The sequence below is a fragment of the Micromesistius poutassou genome (assembly GCF_964030765.1).
Source record: "Micromesistius poutassou genome assembly, chromosome: 18".
Classification (NCBI taxonomy): Eukaryota; Metazoa; Chordata; class Actinopteri; order Gadiformes; family Gadidae; genus Micromesistius; species Micromesistius poutassou.
This window is the reverse complement of record NC_140288.1, coordinates 361827-383266: the sequence shown is the minus strand read 5'-3', so window position 1 is coordinate 383266 and position 21440 is coordinate 361827. Positions and strand designations below refer to the sequence as shown.

General features: G+C 48.8%; 1 protein-coding gene across 1 annotated transcript; it reads right to left on the bottom strand.

The window, feature by feature from the left end:
• Positions 1–9723: 9723 nt before the first annotated feature.
• On the bottom strand, positions 9724–20689 carry LOC311362797 (sorting nexin-18-like). Its single transcript, XM_084482675.1, is given in 7 exon segments — positions 9724–11895; positions 16922–17304; positions 18553–18577; positions 18580–18648; positions 18651–18798; positions 18800–18845; positions 19558–20689. Coding segments are annotated over 7 exon segments (1686 nt in total). The 5' UTR covers positions 20352–20689; the 3' UTR covers positions 9724–11674.
• Between the last annotated feature and the right edge of the window lie 751 nt (positions 20690–21440).

Here is a 21440-nt window from a genome sequence, read left to right as displayed (position 1 = left end):
ACTGTAGTGTTACTGTAGTGTTACTGTAGTGTGACTGTAGTGTGACTGTAGTGTGACTAGTGTTACTGTAGTGTGACTGTAGTGTTACTGTAGTGTGACTGTAGTGTGACTGTAGTGTTACTGTAGTGTGACTGTAGTGTGACTGTAGTGTGACTGTAGTGTTACTGTAGTGTGACTGTAGTGTTACTGTAGTGTTACTGTAGTGTGACTGTAGTGTGACTGTAGTGTGACTGTAGTGTGACTAGTGTTACTGTAGTGTGACTAGTGTGTGACTGTAGTGTTACTGTAGTGTGACTGTAGTGTTACTGTAGTGTGACTGTAGTGTTACTGTAGTGTTACTGTAGTGTGACTAGTGTGACTGTAGTGTTACTGTAGTGTGGCTGTAGTGTGACTGTAGTGTTACTGTAGTGATACTGTAGTGTGACTGTAGTGTGACTGTAGTGTTACTGTAGTGTGACTGTAGTGTTACTGTAGTGTGACTGTAGTGTTACTGTAGTGTTACTGTAGTGTGACTAGTGTGACTGTAGTGTTACTGTAGTGTGGCTGTAGTGTGACTGTAGTCTGTAGACTTCAGTGTTTTCTATTTAGGGCTTCCAGGTCAGTTGTGGATCGGGTTCTCTTTGTTTCTTTGTGAACTGAATTGTGGAAGCTTCAGAAGCTTCAGAATTGAAAAGCAGCAGTAGTGGACCTCAACCTCCACTGTGTCCAGGTGGACGACCAGGACACGCCTCCAGAGGAGCTGCACTACAGCGTGATCCGCAAGCCCAGCAACGGGTACCTGACCCTGGGGGAGAGGCCGGAGGCGGTGGCCTCCTTCACCCAGTACGACGTCAACCACGGGCGGCTGCATTTCGTCCAGCAGGTGACCCTCCTCCGCTCTCACCACCACATCTCTGCTCTAACGGGGTTCCTTTATGACGCGTTTCCACCGCAGGGTGCGGGTGGGTTCAGTCTGCAGGGTGGGTTCAGTCTGCAGGGTGGGTTCAGTCTGCAGGGTGGGTTCAGTCTGCAGGGTGGGGTCAGTCTGCAGGGTGGGTTCAGTCTGCAGGGTGGGTTCAGTCTGCAGGGTGGGTTCAGTCTGCAGGGTTCAGTCTGCAGGGTGGGTTCAGTCTGCAGGGTGGGTTCAGTCTGCAGGGTGGGTTCAGTCTGCAGGGTGGGTTCAGTCTGCAGGGTGGGTTCAGTCTGCAGGGTGGGTTCAGTCTGCAGGGTGGGGTCAGTCTGCAGGGTGGGTTCAGTCTGCAGGGTGGGTTCAGTCTGCAGGGTGGGTTCAGTCTGCAGGGTGGGTTCAGTCTGCAGGGTCGGTTCAGTCTGCTAAGGTCATGGGTCGCGTTTCCACCGCCAAAAGTGGGCGTGACCCGGACTGATCCGTATTGAGCCGTTCTCTCGCAGTACTCCTCCGTTGGGGTACTGAGACGTCTGAAAGGGTCCCGGCAAGTTTGAGCTACACACGCCGTCCTTTGATTGGTCGACAGAATCGTCCCTTCCGTGCGACAGGGGGATAACAAACAAACACAGTACCCGCGAGGTATTTCTGGACAACGCCAAAAGTTTATTGAAGAAAATGTTTGCCATCCTTCTTGGACGTCCTCCATTGTTGCTCTTTCTTCATTTGGCGTTCTTCTTTTTCCTTGGATTCCTTGGATGAGATAATAATAATAATGTGATGTAATAATATGTAGATCTTGTGGTTGGACCTGAGAGCGTTTATTCTCTGCTAGAATTCAACTTCTAACTGTCTGGGGTTATAGACTGAGGACAGTCATTATATAACAGATGATAGATGATAGACTGAGGACATTATATAACAGATGATAGATGATAGACTGAGGACATTATATAACAGATGATAGATGATAGACTGAGGACATTATATAACAGGTGATAGATGACAGACTGAGGACATTATATAACAGGTGATAGATGACAGACTGAGGACATTATATAACAGGTGATAGATGATAGACTGAGGACATTATATAACAGGTGATAGATGATAGACTGAGGACATTATATAACAGGTGATAGATGATAGACTGAGGACATTATATAACAGGTGACAGACTGAGGACATTATATAACAGGTGATAGATGATAACAGGTGATAGATGATAGAATGAGGACATTATATAACAGGTGATAGACTGAGGACATTATATAACAGGTGATAGATGACAGACCGAGGACATTATATAACAGGTGATAGATGATAACAGGTGATAGATGACAGACCGAGGACATTATATAACAGGTGATAGATGATAACAGGTGATAGATGATAACAGGTGATAGATGATGTAGTCCTCCTCCCACCTCCAGGGGGAGCCGTCCAGCGGCGTGTTCTACTTCAACGTGACGGACGGGTACCACCGCCCGCTCTACAAGATGTTCAGCCTGGAGGTCACCAAGGCCGCCATCTCCATGGTGAACAACACCGGCCTCTCATTGGTCCAAAGCAGAACCGCCGTGGTCCTCACCACCAATCAGCTGGCAGCCCAAACAAACGGGCGTCGCCCCGGCAACATCACCTACACCGTGACGACGCCGCCTCGCCACGGCCGCATCGCCATCGACGACCAGGAGGTGGCGGCCTTCCGCCACGAGGACCTGCGGTCGGGCCGGGTGGTGTATCACATGACGGAGCTCAGCGAATCAGAGGACAGCTTCGAGGTGGCGGTGGCGGCGGCCTCCTCCCCCGGGGTGGCGTACCGCGCCCTGACGGAGCAGCGGGTCGGCGTGACGGTGCGGCCGCTGGTCTTCCTGCGGGAGGAGGTGCGCGTGCCCAGCGGCGTGGCCGTCAAGCTCTCCAAGGCCATGATGGACGCCTCGGAGCTGGCCCGGGTCAGCCGCTCCGACCCCGTGTTCCACGTGCTGACCCCGCCCCGCCACGGCCGCCTGGTCAAGGTACCGAGATACAGTTCATATATTATATATATCATACATTAATATATTATATATATCATAGATTAATATATATTATATATACGTTACCTTGACCAGCCACGGCCGCCTGGTCAAGGTACCGCTCAGATATCATATATAATATATCATATATATCATAGATTAATATATCATATATATGTTAATATATCATATATATCATACATTAATATATCATATATATCATATATAATATGTAATATATATCATAGATTAATATATCATATATATCATATGTTAATATATCATATATATCATATATAATATGTTATATATATCATAGATTAATATATTATATATATCATAGATTAATATATCATATATATCATATGTTAATATATCATATATATCATATGTTAATATATAATATATTATATATATCATAGATTAATATATTATATATATCATAGATTAATATATGATATATATCATAGATTAATATATGATATATATAATATATATAATATATTAATATATAATATATATGTTACCTTCATACGGTATACAGTTATATATGTTACCTCTCCTTCATACGGTATACAGTTAATATATCATATATAATATATAATATGTAATATATACGTTACGCAGGCGGCCCTGCCTGGTCAAGGTACCGCCCACCATACGATATACAGTTCATGACCTGGACCCCACCTCAACGACCCCCACGTTTTAACCCTCTCCTGAACACAGGTGACCTTTGACCTGGACCCCACCTCAACGACCCCCACGTTTTAACCCTCTCCTGAACACAGGTGACCTTTGACCTGGACCCCACCTCAACGACCCCCACGTTTTAACCCTCTCCTGAACACAGGTGACCTTTGACCTGGACCCCACCTCAACGACCCCCACGTTTTAACCCTCTCCTGAACACAGGTGACCTTTGACCTGGACCCCACCTCAACGACCCCCACGTTTTAACCCTCTCCTGAACACAGGTGACCTTTGACCTGGACCCCACCTCAACGACCCCCACGTTTTAACCCTCTCCTGAACACAGGTGACCTTTGACCTGGACCCCACCTCTACGACCCCCACGTTTTAACCCTCTCCTGAACACAGGTGACCTTTGACCTGGACCCCACCTCAACGACCCCCACGTTTTAACCCTCTCCTGAACACAGGTGACCTTTGACCTGGACCCCACCTCAACGACCCCCACGTTTTAACCCTCTCCTGAACACAGGTGACCTTTGACCTGGACCCCACCTCAACGACCCCCACGTTTTAACCCTCTCCTGAACACAGGTGACCTTTGACCTGGACCACACCTCGGAGGTCCTGACGGCGTTCAGCTTCCGGGACGTGGTCCAGGGCCGCGTGGCGATCCAGGAGACGCTGAGCGACGCCCTCCCGCTCCTCAACGGGTCCGCCCCCCCGCCGGGCCACGCCCCCGCCACGCCCCGCAACGACTCCTTCACCTTCCTGGTGCGGGCGGGGCAGGTGCAGCCGGCCGTGGGCGAGCTGCACTTCACCATCCTGCCCCACCACCACATGCACCACAGCGGCCCCCCGCAGGAGGGGGCCAACCGGACCAGCCCCCCCAGGGAGGGCCGGGCCCGAGAAGGAGGAGCTACCACCGCCCACGCCAAGCCCAGCTCCGCCCCTCACATCCTGTCCCCCAGAGCCCACAACCGGACGCTGCACAACAGGACCCGCCCCCACCCCCCCCCCCGCGGGGCCAACCACAGCCGGGGGGCGGGGGGGGCGGGGGGGGACGTGACGAGGGACGGAGGTGCAGGCGGAAAGAAACAGGCTCCGCCCCCCTCCGGCCGCCCTCCGGTCCAGAGGGGCCCCGGCGCGGCGCAGGGCCCCCCCCCCCCCCGACCTCCACCCGGTGCAGGTGGAGGTGCTGCCCCGGCCGGCCTCCGACCCCCTGCTGCTCATCCTGCCCCTGCTGGCCGTGCTGCTGCTCATGGTGGTGCTGCTGGTGCTCTGCCGCGTGTTCCGCCACCGCAGGGAGAAGCGCGCCCGCCTGCGGCTCCTCCGGGAGCTGGCCGCCGTCGCGCTGCCCGCGGGGGGCGGCCCGTACCGGGGCAGCCCGTACCGGGGAAGCCCGTACCGGGGAGGGCCAGAGGGCAGCCCGTACCGGGGCAGCCTGTACCAGGGTGGGCCGGAGGGAGGGCCAGAGGGCAGCCCGTACCGGTACGGGCTGGAGGGGGGCCCGTACCGGGGCGGCCTGTACCAGGGTGGGCCGGACGGCGGGCCGGCGGGCAGCCTGTACCGGTACGGGCTGCCCTCCGTGGGAAGCCCGTACCGGGGCGGCCCGTACCGGGGAGGGCCGTACCGGGGAGGGCCGGAGGGGGGGCCGGAGGGGGGCCCGTACCGGGGAGGGCCGGAGGGGGGGCCGGAGGGGGGCCCGTACCGGGGCGGGCCGGAGGGGGGCCCGTACCGGGGAGGGCCGGAGGGAGGGCCGGAGGGGGGCCCGTACTGGGGCGGGCCGGAGCGCAGTGCGGCCATGCCCTCGGTGGTGGTGACCCCCATGGGCTCCTGGAGCTGCCCGGGCTCCCCAGTGGTGGCCCAGTTCCCCCGGAGGAGGAGCCTGGCCCCCGGCATCATGCTGGGGGGCGGAGGCGGGAGGATGGTGGAGCTGGGAGGCCCTGGAGGTCCTGGAGGCCCTGGAGGCCCCCCCGCTGGGGGCCCCTCCAGCCCCCCCAGCGTGGGGCGGCTGAGGGTCTGCCAGATGCCCCGGAGCCCCGCCCCCTCTCTGAAGAGCGACCAGTACTGGGTCTGACAGCAGAACCAGAATCACCAGTAGGGTTACTGGAACACTTTAACTGAAGTGGAACTTGAATCCATGTTGGGCGTTTACTACTCTGAGGTCATTATGTTTTTCACATTTTTTGTCTATGAAATTGTTTTTTTTGTCATCTGTCAAATCTAGAAATAGACTGCACATTGGGAAAGGAATAGAATATTTTATATTGCACATTGTAAAGTAGAATAACACACATTTTCATACCAAAGCAAATGCATTCATTACTCATTATTTATAACAGAGTATCACTGCACCAAAATGCAATCGAACACAATGACACCCGCACAGACTTAAATGTGTGTGTGTGCTCCAAACGTTTGAAGTATGAGTTGGTCGTTGAAGTGGTTCCTAGTCCTCATGCGGTGGTGATAAGGCCTATAGGGCTGGATCACCGATCCTCCTCTCAGTGGATACCTTCCTGGTTAGGTCAGGAGATATGAGCTCATATGTTACAGCCCCTGAGGGTGCGTTTGGGAACACACAAGCAGCCAGAAGGGGATGCACAGTACATGACTGTTCTTTCTCTATAATACAAACAGTCCCATCCGATGAGGATATGGTATTTGAATAACTACTGCAGTTTTCCATAGTCAAGGGCATAATTCTGTGTATTCTGTGTGGTGCGGTTTTCCTTTGTTTTGATCGTTGACATCATTTTAATGTTGATGGTTGGCTCCTGGAGTGAATTCTAAAGGAAGAGACTTTTGTACACGACGTGTCCTGTCTTGCCTTAATTAAAATAGGGTGTAAAACCATGGCTGTTAGTACGGTCAGCACTGGTTATAGTGACTGTAATGTAGATCCTGATTAGGATGGATGTACTGTATAGTGACACATGCCTTCCACAGAATGAACAGCACCTTGTTGTTTTAAATAACTTCCTGTCTGTTACTTTCTACTCCCCCTTCATTCAGCTTGAATCAATTTGCCATTTATGTAATTTATCTGATATATAGAATCACGGTTAGTCCACAGTGAGCGTTTGTGAACGTTTTAATATGCTTTGAGGAATGTAGATTTAACTTGAATAACAACACAGATTATATTTGCTAATTCTACTATTTGGTTGTTGGATATTGATTTTCTGTATAAATTCTTATTGATTAATGTCTCCATTTTGAGACGTGGACTGTAACCCAGTTCATTTTTCCTTCCCTTCACTTCATTTCATTCAGTAGATTTTACAGATTTTTTTTTTTTTAATAAAGGACATTAAAATAACGTAACTATATTTTCATTCTTCAAGCACATTTATGTAATTACAGAGAGCTGTGAATGATGTTTTTAATAATCTACAGGTAGCATAGTATATCTGCTGCCAAGTCATTACTTTCTATTACATTTCTCGGACAAATACGAACGTATTCGATCGTGTACTGCTACTGATTATTACTCCGCCCGTTAGTTCTGCTCATCTAGCAGTACCGGGTTCCAGTGTCATATCCAAACACACCACTATGGGGCCAGTGGAGGCGGGACTTATTGTGTTTGTCGAGCAACGGTAAGCCAATGGCAGCTCGAAGTTGACCAAGAATTGGTTCCCCCTGATGGCCAATAGACCTCTGAAGAATAAGTCCCGCCTCCGGGATTTTTGGATTGTCGGTGCCGTAGAGTAGTAAACGATTATTAATGCTATTTTAACGGCACAGACAATCCAAAAAGCCAGTCGAAGCTAGATGGAAACTGTGTGTAGTTCAAAACGTGACGGAGCTTTTACTTCTCCGCCACCTACAGAGTTTGTTATGTACGATCATTCATAAACCCCATGTTATTCCCCATAGACATTTGACCGAGGGAACCGGAGCCTCGGAGGCGGGGCTTATTCTTCAGAGGTCTAGTTTGTGTTGACGAAATGACCCGAGTGACAGCCTGCAACAGCCAATCCAGGAACGCACTGCTTGGTCAAGGGTAAGCATGAGCCAATCAAAGAACCGTTGCCATGGGCTACGTCCCGCCCTCACCCCTCACACCTGCAGCGGGACCTTCAATTTATTCGGAGCGCGGTTACACCAGCTGTACACTACTGTCATTTACCTCAGCGGCTGATTCGATCGAAATTTCGATTCTGTGGAGAACTTGGATTACGTCTTTTCTTTGGTAAGTTTTCTTAAGTTTGTTTACCTTTTTGAACTTTATTGTACATGTCACGTTAGCTTATAGTCCAGTCATTTTGAGCCAACATGGGGGTCAACCTAGAACAAATTGCAATAGAAGTAAACTGAGTAAGGGAAAAAAAGCCCAGAAGAATCCCATTAGGGGAAAGTTGAGAAAAAGACCCAAATATATACTATTCATACGCCTATTCATATAAAACAATTAACATTTAGATATCACCATGAAAATTACTGAGTTGATTACTTGTATCAAGACAAACAAATGTATTGTATTACAAGTTTTTTGAAATTGTTTGTAACCATGCATACGGTGCATAATTGAATTACGTATGTTTGCATAAATACCACAACAGATCTAAACATTGGGTAAAGCAGGTGAAAATGTCTTGTTGAATCGTGTTGACATCTTACAGTAAAAGACTATAGAGGCAAACAAATGTCACCATAAGGCAGAGCTTCAGTCATTCATTCAAGGTCCCCTCAACTGTCAATCAACTGTCACTAAGCTGTCAGGTAACAAAGGTTGTTTGATCTGGACACTTTTTATTGGACCTTTTGTCTTCTGCATTCTCCTTACCCTTGTGTCCTGGTCTCCCTCAGACTCCTCCCCCAGAAACAGCCCCAGTACCCCAGTATATGTTAATACCACGTACCCCCCTACAGGTCTGTGATGTTAATACCACGTACCCCCCTACAGGTCTGTGATGTTAATACCACCTACAGGTCTGTGATGTTAATACCACCTACAGGTCTGTGATGTTAATACCACCTACAGGTCTGTGATGTTAATACCACCTACAGGTCTGTGATGTTAATACCACGTACCCGCCTACAGGTCTGTGATGTTAATACCACGTACCCGCCTACAGGTCTGTGATGTTAATACCACGTACAGGTCTGTGATGTTAATACCACGTACCCACCTACAGGTCTGTGATGTTAATACCACCTACAGGTCTGTGATGTTAATACCACCTACAGGTCTGTGATGTTAATACCACCTACAGGTCTGTGATGTTAATACCACGTACCCACCTACAGGTCTGTGATGTTAATACCACGTACCCCCCTACAGGTCTGTGATGTTAATACCACGTACCCCCCTACAGGTCTGTGATGTTAATACCACCTACAGGTCTGTGATGTTAATACCACCTACAGGTCTGTGATGTTAATACCACCTACAGGTCTGTGATGTTAATACCACGTACCCGCCTACAGGTCTGTGATGTTAATACCACGTACCCGCCTACAGGTCTGTGATGTTAATACCACGTACAGGTCTGTGATGTTAATACCACGTACCCACCTACAGGTCTGTGATGTTAATACCACCTACAGGTCTGTGATGTTAATACCACCTACAGGTCTGTGATGTTAATACCACCTACAGGTCTGTGATGTTAATACCACGTACCCACCTACAGGTCTGTGATGTTAATACCACGTAGCCACCTACAGGTCTGTGATGTTAATACTGAATACACATCAATATAGATTTTGTTTAATGAATTATTAATGTATTTTCTAGCCATTCCATCAGTGTTAGCGTGGGGTTCACCAGTGCACGTGAGTCCTGCAGCAGTGCACGTGAGTCCTGCAGCAGTGCACGTGAGTCCTGCAGCAGTGCACGTGAGTCCTGCAGCAGTGCACGTGGGTCCTGCAGCAGTGCACGTGAGTCCTGCAGCAGTGCACGTGAGTCCTGCAGCAGTGCACGTGAGTCCTGCAGCAGTGCACGTGAGGCCTCCAGTACCGTGTGTGTTGGAGCAGCCGTCAGATGGGGCTCACATGAGTACTTACTTACACATACTTATAAACATCACCTTTATGTTTATTTTAAGTATCCCGTGTCTTAAACATTTATAATTATAATGTAGAATATATCACCCTTAAACGTTTGACTTTGTGCATTTATTAATCATTCATAAAAACCTTTAAATGGCGACGTATATCAGGAGTGTATCAAACGGTAAACAGATAGTGTGTGTATTGGAAAAGGCCCGTCTCATTATTGACGAGCTGGGAGCCACAGTAATCTGATCCCCAGTGATGGTGCTCTTTAGTCGGGTAGGATACCTGGCTAGTGGCTACCGTCCAGGCATTCTGGACATGTGCCGAAACAAACAAGTTAGTGAAACCATCATTTAGAAAGATGTAACGATCATCATCACATCTCACCAGTTATTCAGATGAGGGCTTGCTTTGCACTCCATATTAGTTTGTTCAAAACATTTTCAAAAGATGCCTAAACACTTTAGGTTCATGTCTGAAATGGAAGGCATAAATTAAATTATAATATTTAATGAGATTATACTTAACAAGTCAACAATATGGTACACTCAGACAGAGATACTTTTCAGAATACATTCATCTTTTATTACTTCCTGAATGTCTGTAGGCCCATCTGACTGCGCTACTCAACGTGATGGACTAAGTGACGATTACTAATAAAAGACTAGTTCTAATCGATCACCAGATAGAGAGCAGTATCGTCAGCATGAGCCATGTTGCCTGAAACGGAGCCTTTTGACCAAAAGTGAAACGGTTAAAGTTATGTTTTTATATAGCCGTCAATACCAAGTAGTATCAAAAGGATTTTAATTAGAGAGCGTAGGATGTGTCAAAAACGTTGACTAAAAGGCACTAAAAGGCTGTGATAAACATTCATTTGGTAGTACTATGATACGAGTACTATCACTCATCATAAGAACTATGAAAGAGTAAATAGAGTTTCTGACTCATCTAAACATACCAAAAACCATGATTCTCAATCTCTCTTGTTGTCATCTTGTAGTGCGTAGGAGCTCTGGTACGGCGTTGACCCAGACGGGCCCCACACACTCGGTGGTGTAGTACGGTGACGTGTGTCAGAGCGGGGACCTGATGAACCTCCACTCTCCTCCCGTTGTCCCACTGTGTGCTGTCAGCTCCAGGGATTCACCACAAAAGTTCCTCAGGAAAATGAAGGGTTAAAAGACAAATGCGACTAAACAACACTGAGAAGGCCATTCAAGTAAAGAACAAAGGGATAAAAAGGTACGAGTTCTTTAGGTACGTCTTTCAAAATCGTGTAAAGCGGTGAAATGATAAAATGATAAGGTGAATATAATGTCTTGTTGATGGAGCGTCATGGATATACATCACAGTGCATGTTGGGTCACATGATGAGGAACCAGGCGGTAGAACTCTGGTGACAGGACACAGAGAGACTAAACGCACACACCTGGCACACGCGCACAAACTACAAGTCTCTTACCAAACACATTGACATTTAGTCGTTTTTAGCACTGAAACTTCTGAAACACTGAAACTCCTTCCTGACCTTGAACCTAACCATTTCAAACTGTATACCTAAACATACAGTCCTAAACGTTACCATTTCAAACTGTATACCTTAACGTCCAGAATCCTAAATGTAACCATTTCAAACTCCTGCACCTCAAGAGCATGGCAAATAAATTCGGTCTGCCAGTCTTTATAACCTTTCATATCTTAATATTAATATCACTGTGCGGTGCCAGCTGTTACATTTAGTCTCTCCCACCAGTGAACCTTGTTCACTCCGGTTTCACCTGAAAGTTTCCACAGCGATCTCTTTTATAGCATCGTCTTTCTCCGTTGTAAGTGCAGGGTTCCACAACGAGTTGTCTCTCTCCTATTGGCCGACGTATCCATCAATCCATCAAGTCCCCGCCCGATGACTCTCATAGCTCTTCTCCTATTGGACAACGTATCCACCAGTCAGCTCCAAGAGCACATCTCTTACTCCTTCTCCTCCTCCAGGGCTCCAGGGTGTCTGCGGTTCCTTCTGATCTTAAAACAGGGCTTTCTTCCAGGGTTAAGGTGCTGCTTGTGGTCGTCCCTACTCGTCATATTTCTGCAGGGCCTCCTGCAGCTTGGCGGTGATCTTCTGGAAGAAGAGGATCTGCTGGCTGAGGTGGTGCTGCATCTGGCAGCGGAAGTCCCGTACGCGGGTCCGGTGAAAGTGCTGCACCTCGGCCAGCGTGGCGCACGAGATGATGTTGCAGCGGTTGTGGAGGTCGGCGTCGGGCTTCTGGCAGTCCTTCACCTTGGTCAGAGCTCCTGGAGGAGGAGGAGGAGGAGGAGGTGTTACTAGACAGTCCTTCACCTTGGTCAGAGCTCCTGGAGGAGGAGGAGGTGTTACTAGAACAAGGGACGAACCCAAGTTGACTGATGTCGACACGATCATAAACTACTACTATAGTCAGATAAGATCAATTCATAAACCTACAGGCTTATGGCGATACTCATCAACTACTGCGGGAGGCCCTCCATCATGTTTGTACCTGGAATAAGGTTGTGCTGTGACTTCATCAAAAGTCGTTTCTAAAGGCATAGGAATATTTATTACATAATAGCACAACAATACGTTGGGTTCAGACCCGGGACACTAAAAGAATCAACATCAAAGGTGAGGGTCATAAGCTGTGACTCATACATCAGACAGAAGCTACTGGTGAACAGCAGCACCGCCTTTGGTTGTTTCACTGGGATGTTCGGAAATAAACAAGAGAGAATGAATCACACGGCGATGAAGCCTTTAAGACCTCCTAGCCCAAAGGCTCTGGGCTCCATCCCCGCCGTCTGCAGCCTCAGTTGGACGGTTCACCCCCCCCCTCCTCTACCACTCTGCGGCTAAAGTGTCAGCTCAACGTCTGGAAGCAGGAGGGAGGAGGAAGTGTGGCTCACAGCCCGGCTGACTCAGCACCAGCAGACACTCAGGAAGTGACCCGGGTCTGGAACTCACAACCTTCCTCTGATACTCAGACCCTGACTCAACCCGTCCCTCTCTTTCTCACACACACACACACACACACACACATAGGCATGACGCATTTATAAGTGTGTTGTTTTTGTTTGCTTTTGTTTTGAATGGACGTATGTTCTTTTTATTCGATTTTTTCTTTGCTTTCCTTTCTTCAGTCTTTTTTCTTATGTTGTACACCACTTTACTTAGCTACTTCCTTCCACACACACACACACACACACACACACACACACACACACACACACACACACACACTGTGGGCAGTCAACTGTTTTTTCCTTTAGGCCAGGCCTGTGTTGGGATGAATTGATATTATAAACATCTTTATTTAACTATTGAATTGCAGAAGAAAAATAAATATGAACCTTATTGATCTCCAGTCAGTAGCAGTAACGTCTTTTGCATGCCGATGTCTTTTGAAATGTTTGTATTTGATTAATCTCAGTGGTGGGCTGTTAGCGCCAGCAGCTCCTTCTCTGCTGGCCCTGGCAAAATCTAATTTATATATAAATATATATTTATATATATATATATATATATATATAAATATATATTTTTATTTTTTATTTTTTATTATTACATTAATGTGTGTCTGAATGCATCTTAATTCCATATTTTTTTCAGTATGTTACAATATAATTCCAGAAGGAAAACTTTTTTTTTTTGTAAGGCTGAGCTCAGCTGACTAACGCGTCACATCTAGACGGACCAGCGGGGCCAGCGCTAGAAGTACTGCTAGTCCTCCGCTGAAGCTGCCACCTCCCATTGGATAATAAATTTGACTGATGTGTGTCATCAGCCAATCAAATTTTGATGTGTAGTGATGTCATGATGTGATGTCATCAGCGAAGTTTGAAACGTTGGCGGGTAGTGAGAGAGAGCTGAACTACTATGGCCACCGCCTTCACACCACCCAGCCATCCTGTTTCTGATCTCCTTCGTTTGCCTTTTTCAAGGCGATCATTTGGAGAGAAGACAGAGTTAATTTCAAGCAATCTTTCTCAGCTCTCAAGCGCATTAAAACGTACTCACGGAATGCAAGCGGACAGACCCGACAGACCCGACTCTCTGCATGGCTTCAATTGCCAGCTTGTCTGCTCATTAAACTAAAACAGGACACCCGACTGCATGAGGTCATTGGACGATTCCTCCGAGAGGATCAGAGGATGGATTTCCTCCGATCCGAAGTGATGGGTGAGTGTTACTTTGTACTGTGTAGGAGGAGCGATAATGTTGTGGCGGTACTTTAGTTTATAAAGCATTTTTTGAAATGGTTGGAAACACAAATATATTGCTGGAACTTGAGCAGTAAGCTAAAGGGTGATGCTGTGTTTCAGTGTTGATGTCGCTTAAGGATATTAAATCAACCCGTTCTACCCCTGGGCTGGAGGCGGTGCACTTGTAATACTGTCGCTATAATTAATTTAATCCGTTGAAGTTGAAGTTGCGAAAGCATCCGGTGAACATTATTAACACAATAACTGTGAAAACTTGTTCTTGTGTCATGTGTGTGATGTGCAATCTGGTTGCGGAGTGACATAATGAACGATGTGATGGTGAGGCTGTGTTAGTCTGCGGTATTGCACAGTGGTGTGCGTGTGCGCTGTTGTTGTTGAAGATCAACTGTCTTGGTGTTGATGTAATGCAGTAGCGCATAGTGTGATGCACATATTTGTCTGTTGGCTGTATCGGCACCTAATATGACATTTGTGGGCATGTCTGAGTGTTTGGGGGTTGGGCGTTGGTGGAGTTTGTTACTGAAGGCCCTGACTTAAACCCCATGGTACGTTACTGATTAATTGTTCTCTCTACTGGACTGGACTATCAGTTTTCTAGTGTAATTGAACTTTGCTCACCAGGCCAATGAGCTTACAGCCGCTATAAAAACTCAAAGCTGGGGAACCAGATGCATGCTGGGAAACATGTAAACTCTGTTACCTTAACCATCTCACCCCTACACACACATCCACCAATCCCCCCCTCTGTTCCTTCTCTCTATTAGCAGCAAGGAGGGAAAGAGGGAGGGAGGGAGGGAGAAAGAGAAAAGCATGAAAGAGGAGGATAATCAGGAGTCCCCTGAGAAGGAGGGGGGAGGGGGGAGGAAGATGCCAACCCCATTTCTGCCCCACGCCGAGGAGAGGAGGGAGTGTTGGAGAGAGGGGGAGGCAGTTCCTTTGGAGTCGGCTATTCTCTGCATTCCTGCCTCAAGGGGGTCTCTGAGAAAGAGCCTCATTCAAATCAGATGTAGATGTAGTAAGTTACTCTTTTAAAAAGGGAACCGTCACTCAAAGCTCTCTTTTTTATGCATGTGCAAAAAACCTGGTCTGCGATAACAACTCAGTTCTAGGTAACGGTTAGGTGAGGTCCAGGTTAGGTGAGGTCAAGGTTAGGTGAGGTCAAGGTTAAGGTCAAGGTTAGGTGAGGTAAAGGTTAGGTGAGGTATAGGTTAGGTAAAGGTTAGGTGAGGTATAGGTTAGGTAAAGGTTAGGTGAGGTATAGGTTAGGTAAAGGTTAGGTTAGGTGAGGTATAGGTTAGGTAAAGGTTAGGTGAGGTAAGGTTAAGTGAGGTCAAGGTTAAGTGAGGTCAAGGTTAGGTGAGGTCAAGGTTAAGTGAGGTAAAGGTTAGGTAAAGGTTAGGTGAGGTAAAGGTTAGGTGAGGTATAGGTTAGGTAAAGGTTAGGTTAGGTAAAGGTTAGGTGAGGTATAGGTTAGGTAAAGGTTAGGTGAGGTAAAGGTTTGACTGTTGACGACTTTGGTCCAGACTTGTGTTTGTGCCGTGACATCAATGGTCAAACTTTTAGGGAATTTCTTTGGGCTGGGTTCATGTGGAAGACAATCTCTTTTCCAAGACACGCACATAAAGCCAGAGAGGGGAGGGGTCCGCCCAGACTTGGGTGCCTATTGTTGTTAGTAAGGGAATCGTTCTTCTGCCAGTAAAATACAGAAGGATTAGCTTGCAGAAAAACCAAAAGCACCAAAATAGTTTCCTTGTTGCTTGAAACTAACTTTCTACTCACACATGTTTTGAAGCCTGTTCTTTGGAACTGTAAACCTTTATTAATGTGTACGTGCTGAACAAAACCAAAGGAGAGGATGTGTCAAAAACTAGTTTCAAGTTTCTCTTGAAAGCCAAGTTCAAATCAAACTGGCTGAACCTGTGGCTGAAACGGCTTTCTGGATAAAGTGATCTTCAGTGCGTCCACTGTTTAGGACACAGGAATAAACAGGGTATTCACTATGTATGGATGACTCAGAAAGGAAATGGAAAATATACTAAAAGAAAGGAAACAGCTTATTAAACTATGTCAGCGATGACGTCAAGGGCTCTCTGATTGGTTGGCGTTTCAGCCAATAAGTAAGGGGGATTAGGCCTTGTACGTTACACCACTGTCAGAAACGACAAGTCAGTCAATAGTAACAAAATGTCTGTTGAGGTTTGGATTCCGAGGGTGACCTCAAAGCACTCGTATCAGTTGTTTGTGTAATTACCGCAATCTACAGCCGTGCGATAGCAGTGTTATGAACAAAGAAACCGAGGTTCTTCTATTAATATTAACATTTTACGTATTGCAGGGTGTATTTGGTAAGTGAGTTGATTATTTGTTTTCCTGTTTAAATATTCACTTAATTCTTTTTTTAGCACTTTTTTGTTTGCTGAGCTTCTGCAGGGGCAGGACTACTTGCCCTTGGGGTAAATAAAGAGCTATTCTGTTGTTCAACAACAGCTCTAGTGCCTAGAGTGATTCCATTCCTTTTTGTATCAGCTGCAGTTTCAGGAGGAGTCAGAAATGTTTGACCAGTTTCCCAGGCTCCTAATACCTGGTCCACAAAGGGGACCCTGCTGGAGGTGTAACGTGAGGGCTAGGGCCGCGCTGCAGAGCTCTGGGCTACCATTGGTAGCTGCAGAACAGAGTTAAGGAACTTGGCGAGCAGCAGGCGTGGCTGTGCCAGCAGATCCACCTCCTCCAGACTCATCAGTCTGGAGGAGACGGTATCACGCAGATACCTTCACTGATCTGGTTGGCTTTGACCCAGGTTCTGCAGTACGGTATTACTGATGCTGGCTGCTCCTTACGAGACTCATTTTCGCATCTGCTAAATGAATAAATGTCAAATAAAAGAGACACTGATGGATATAGGCATTATACAGAGATTTGGAAAGTTTGTGTGTGTGTGTGTGTATGTGTACTGAAACAAACTTTGTAGCCTGTTCTTGATTATCCATCACTGTATGGAAGCTACACCGCTTCCATACTTCCTGGGTCTCGGTCTGTGAACAGGACCTCTTCACTCTGACCTTTCTCTAGCTCCTGCTCCTACCTTTCTGCACGTGGATGATGTCCGGGTAGTTGGCCAGGTGTCCTCGGTACAGGTCCAGCAGGTCTGAGATGGGGTCCAGGTCTTGGCGGGGCTGCTCGGCAAAGTATTCCCCGATGGTCTCGTAGGCCTCCCCAGTGTAGGCCAGGGCCTGGTTGAGGCCCGCGGAGTAGACCTGCTGGTCCATCTCAAACGCCTGGCCCAGCAGCCTGAAGGACTGGCCCACGCGCTGGTACTCCTTCTTGAAGCCGGTGATCTGCTTGCGGGCGAACTCGTTGATGGTCGTGTTCACCACCACCATGTTCTCATCCAGCCGCTTGGTGAAGGACTTGAAGCCGTCGATCTTGCTCTCCACCTCCTGGAGGTCCAGGGGAACGACGGGAGGGCTAGCAGAGGTGGGGAATGGAGACGGCTTTAAGTACGTAAGCTTTCCTCTGGTGGTGGTCGTAGCTGTGACTTAAGGCCAGATTAGACGTTGGCATTGAACAGCTGCCATAAGTACACCGTGGCTCTCTGGCGCTGGTGATGTGAGTCAATGGGTCATCCTCCACCCTGAGCCTCGTGGGCTGTACCGGGGATTGAGGCTATTCGATCTAGAAGTATTATTTGGCCTTTAATGTTCACTTTCTGTCTGTTGAGTTACCAGTCACCAGCTGCATCAGCTCATCATTATCATTAGTGAGCTGTCTGTTCTAATTCTTCCTCATCATGCTGATTGTTGCATGAAAACCAAGCGTGTCAATCTAGAACCAGTTAGATGTGCTCAGCTTAACGCAAACAACCAGAATAAACACTCACTGGCCCCTAAACAGCCCAACGACCCAATATTCAAACAATGTCTACAGACATATTTAAATGCTACTTCCGTGTCAAACTCCCGCCTAGGCTCCCATTGGGTCTCTCCGTCACCAGTGTAGACAAAGGCTGTTGCCGTAGTTACCAAAAATGCAAAGCGATGGACAGAGCGGTTTGTCTGTGGTGCTACAGGTTCCAGTTGATTTGGTTAGCTTGGAGGGTTGCTACTCAACAGAGTACGATGTGGCCCTGAGGGCCAACCCCAAGACTGAGAGAGGGCCGCCGCTGGGCCCCAACAGGAGCTTCCCTCGTCCCTGGTTCCCCCCCCTGGTTCCCCCCCTGGTTCCCCCCCTGGTCCCCCCCCTGGTCCCTGGTTCTCCCTGCTTCCCCCCCTGGTCCCCCCCTGGTCCCCCCCCCGGTCCCCCCCTGGTCCCTGGTTCTCCCTGGTTCCCCCCCTGGTCCCTGGTCCCCCCTGGTTCCTCCTGGTCCCTGGTTCCTCCTGGTCCCTGGTTCCCCGCTGGTTCCCGGTCCCCCCCTGGTCCCTGGTTCCTCCTGGTCCCTGGTTCCCCGCTGGTTCCCGGTCCCCCCCTGGTCCCTGGTTCCTCCTGGTCCCTGGTTCCCCCTGGTTCCCCCCTGGTTCCCGGTCCCCCCTGGTCCCTGGTTCCCCCCTGGTCCCTGGTCCCCCCTGGTTCCTCCTGGTCCCTGGTTCCCCCCTGGTCCCTGGTCCCCCCTGGTTCCCGGTCCCCCTGGTTCCTGGTTCCCCCTGGTCCCTGGTTCCCCCTGGTCCCTGGTTTCCCCCTGGTCCCTGGTCCCCCCTGGTCCCCCTCTCCTCCACTGACCTGATGGTGAGGAAGAAGTTGGCTCGACCATGTCGTCCCGCTCCGCCCTCCTCTTGCCCAGCTTCCAGGCCTTCTCGTCGGCGCCGCAGGTCAGGAATGCTGGAAGACGTCGCAGCGGCCCAGCACCGGGTGGCTGCTCATGTGGTTCATCCACCAGATGAGGCCCTTCCTCCGCTTGGTGATGAAGTCCTCCTCGAAGCGCCCGGTCGCCTGCTTCTCGGGGAGGTGGGGCACCGAGATGACGGGGGAACCGCTCCACCAGCCTCGCGTACAGCCAATCAAAGTGTTTGTACCTACAGCCAACAGGAAGTACATCAGCCCTCTCTCTGAAGCCAGTGTGACAAACACAGCTGGGAAACACACATCCTCTCTCTGCAAGTGGTCGGGACGTTTTGAACCAATGAGAACAAACGTAGGGGTCCTCTGTTAAGCCAATGAGCGACATGTATTCCTTCCTCTTGCTCAATAGAATAGGAAGTGGAGTTCGGGGGGGGGGGGGGGGGGGGGGGGGTTAGAACAGATCATCACAATCATAGGAGTGGACAAGAATGTGGCAGAGGAAGAGAGTGAGGGGGGGGGGGGGGGGGGGGGGGCAGTATTGTGTAGTAGCTAGGGGAGTATAAAGGACCTGGTGTCAATCCGTGTGTCAGCAACATGTAGGCATTAGAGAGAGACAGAGAGAGAGAGAGAGACAGAGAGAGAGAGAGAGAGAGAGAGAGAGAGAGAGAGCGAGAGAGAGAGAGACAGAGCGAGAGTAAAGTGTTGATGGATGATGTTCAGACTCACTTTGCAGCAGGGCATGATATACATCACAAATACATTAAACATACGAGAAGGCGACGCTATGGATGGGAGGGGGTGGAATGATGAAAGGAGGCCGGGTCGCCCCCTCTGACCTCCGCTATGAAGCAGAGATCTTCCGGGGTGGACCAGGGGCCTATAGTCGTTATAACCGGTGTATTGTGTCCACACAAAAGCACCCACACGCTACGTGCTCATCGGTACCTGCGGTTGACTTGCACATTGGTGAGGGTGGGGGTCAGGCCGTAGGACATGTAGCTCTTCATGCCTTTGAACTTGGTCTGCTTTTTGGGGTCGTCGATGGCGCAGGAGAAGGGGTAGGGGTTCTCCTGCCACTCGGGACCGCACTGCCCCATCACCACGCAGATCCGGTCCCCGTCCTTCACGAAGGCCGCGGCCTCCCCGAGCAGGAACGCCTCTCCGCCGGACTTGACGAAGGTGGAGAAGCGGTTGAGGTTCCGGCCAACTGTTGCGGAGCTCTTGGCCTGCTGCCCCGAGGGGGGCCCCCCCGGGCCGGGCAGTGAAGTGGTCACCGTGTAGCTGGAGGGGGTCCGGCCACTGGCCACTCTGGCCGTGTCCTCCGTTGCAGTGGACTGGTCGTCCCAGTCGTCGTCCCAGTCATCATCGCTGCCCTGACTGGTGTGGTAGCTGCCCCGCTGAGGGGGCTGCTGCTGGGCCGGGTAGGCGGCGAGGGGGGGCGGGGAGGCTTTGCTGATGTCCACGGCGCTGGAGCGGGAGTGGACCGACGTGTCGTACTGGGACTGCGGCTCCAAGCCCGTCGAGGGGCCATTGTTATTGTTGTTGGGAGACACGTCGGATCGGATGATTTCCACGTATGTGGCCGGGAACAGGCCGGCCTCTCCTCGGTGGTTTTCCCCCTCGAACCAGCCGTCGAACTCCTCCTCGGTGAATAAAGTCACCAGCTCGTTCTCGGCGATAGAGATCTCCCCCGGGTTCTCCGAGCTGAAGTCGTACAGAACTCTCGCCTTTAATGCCATGGTTCGCAGTTTAAAGTTAGGACCTGATATAAACCAATAAGTTAATAAGTAAAACCCTGTGTCTCCGATCCGATGTCAGCTCATGTAGAGCCGTGTGCTGCCGTCGGATCGTCTCCGAAGCCCCCTCTGGTTTCACTCCGGTCGGAGGGTCAGATGTCGCTCCATGCACAACTTAATCCGAGTCGGGGAAACTCACAAAACACGAGATTCCCAGGCGATAGGCCAGCTGCAGAGTATTCCCAACTAAACTGAATCAAATGGAGACGACCAGTCCACTTGATTCCAGTAAAGAGCTGAGTACCGGGAGCAGAAAGTGGTGTTTTCCAGATGCTTGGGTTCTCCAGCAGCCCCAGTCCTAACACGTATTAACACGAGTAACGGAGGGTGGGGCTTTACTCAACAATGTGGACTAGACTCAGTCTACATGTTTCGTCAGGTTTAAACATCTCCACATTTCTGATTAATCCATGGACTCTACCACACAGCACGGTTATATTATATATCACCGATGCAATATATATAATAGCTTGCTAAAATGAGATGTGTAGGCCTATGTATCCCATTTCATAGGAAAGATACAGGTCAAAGTACATTACATAGCCTAAACAGTACAATACAGAGACAATGAATAAAATAAGAATAACACAACTTTACTCAACAAATAAAGAATATCTTTACCAAACAGCAGATTATAGGCGACATTATATAAATTGCCTCGTGTGTGGATTCATTCATTATAACCTCTATAGTTCCATGGTTTAAGAGTTAAAGGTAGCATAACCTAGTTATTTTTCCAATGACTATTGTTATTCTACAGCAACAATTGTTACGTCATGGTCATGCTTAATCAATTAGCCTATTTGGAATGGTCCTATGCGGAGATGTAGTTACTTTCCTTGACCGCTAGAGAGCAAACTACGGATAGACCTGGGCTACAGAGACACCTCTGATTATAGTTAGATATCACATGTATTTAAAAAGATTTTTTTCCAAAATGGTCCACCAAGCTCCAAATATATATTTTAAAGTGGCATTTTGAACAAATAAAGTTCTAACTATATAAATGTGTGAAACGATTTTACACATTGC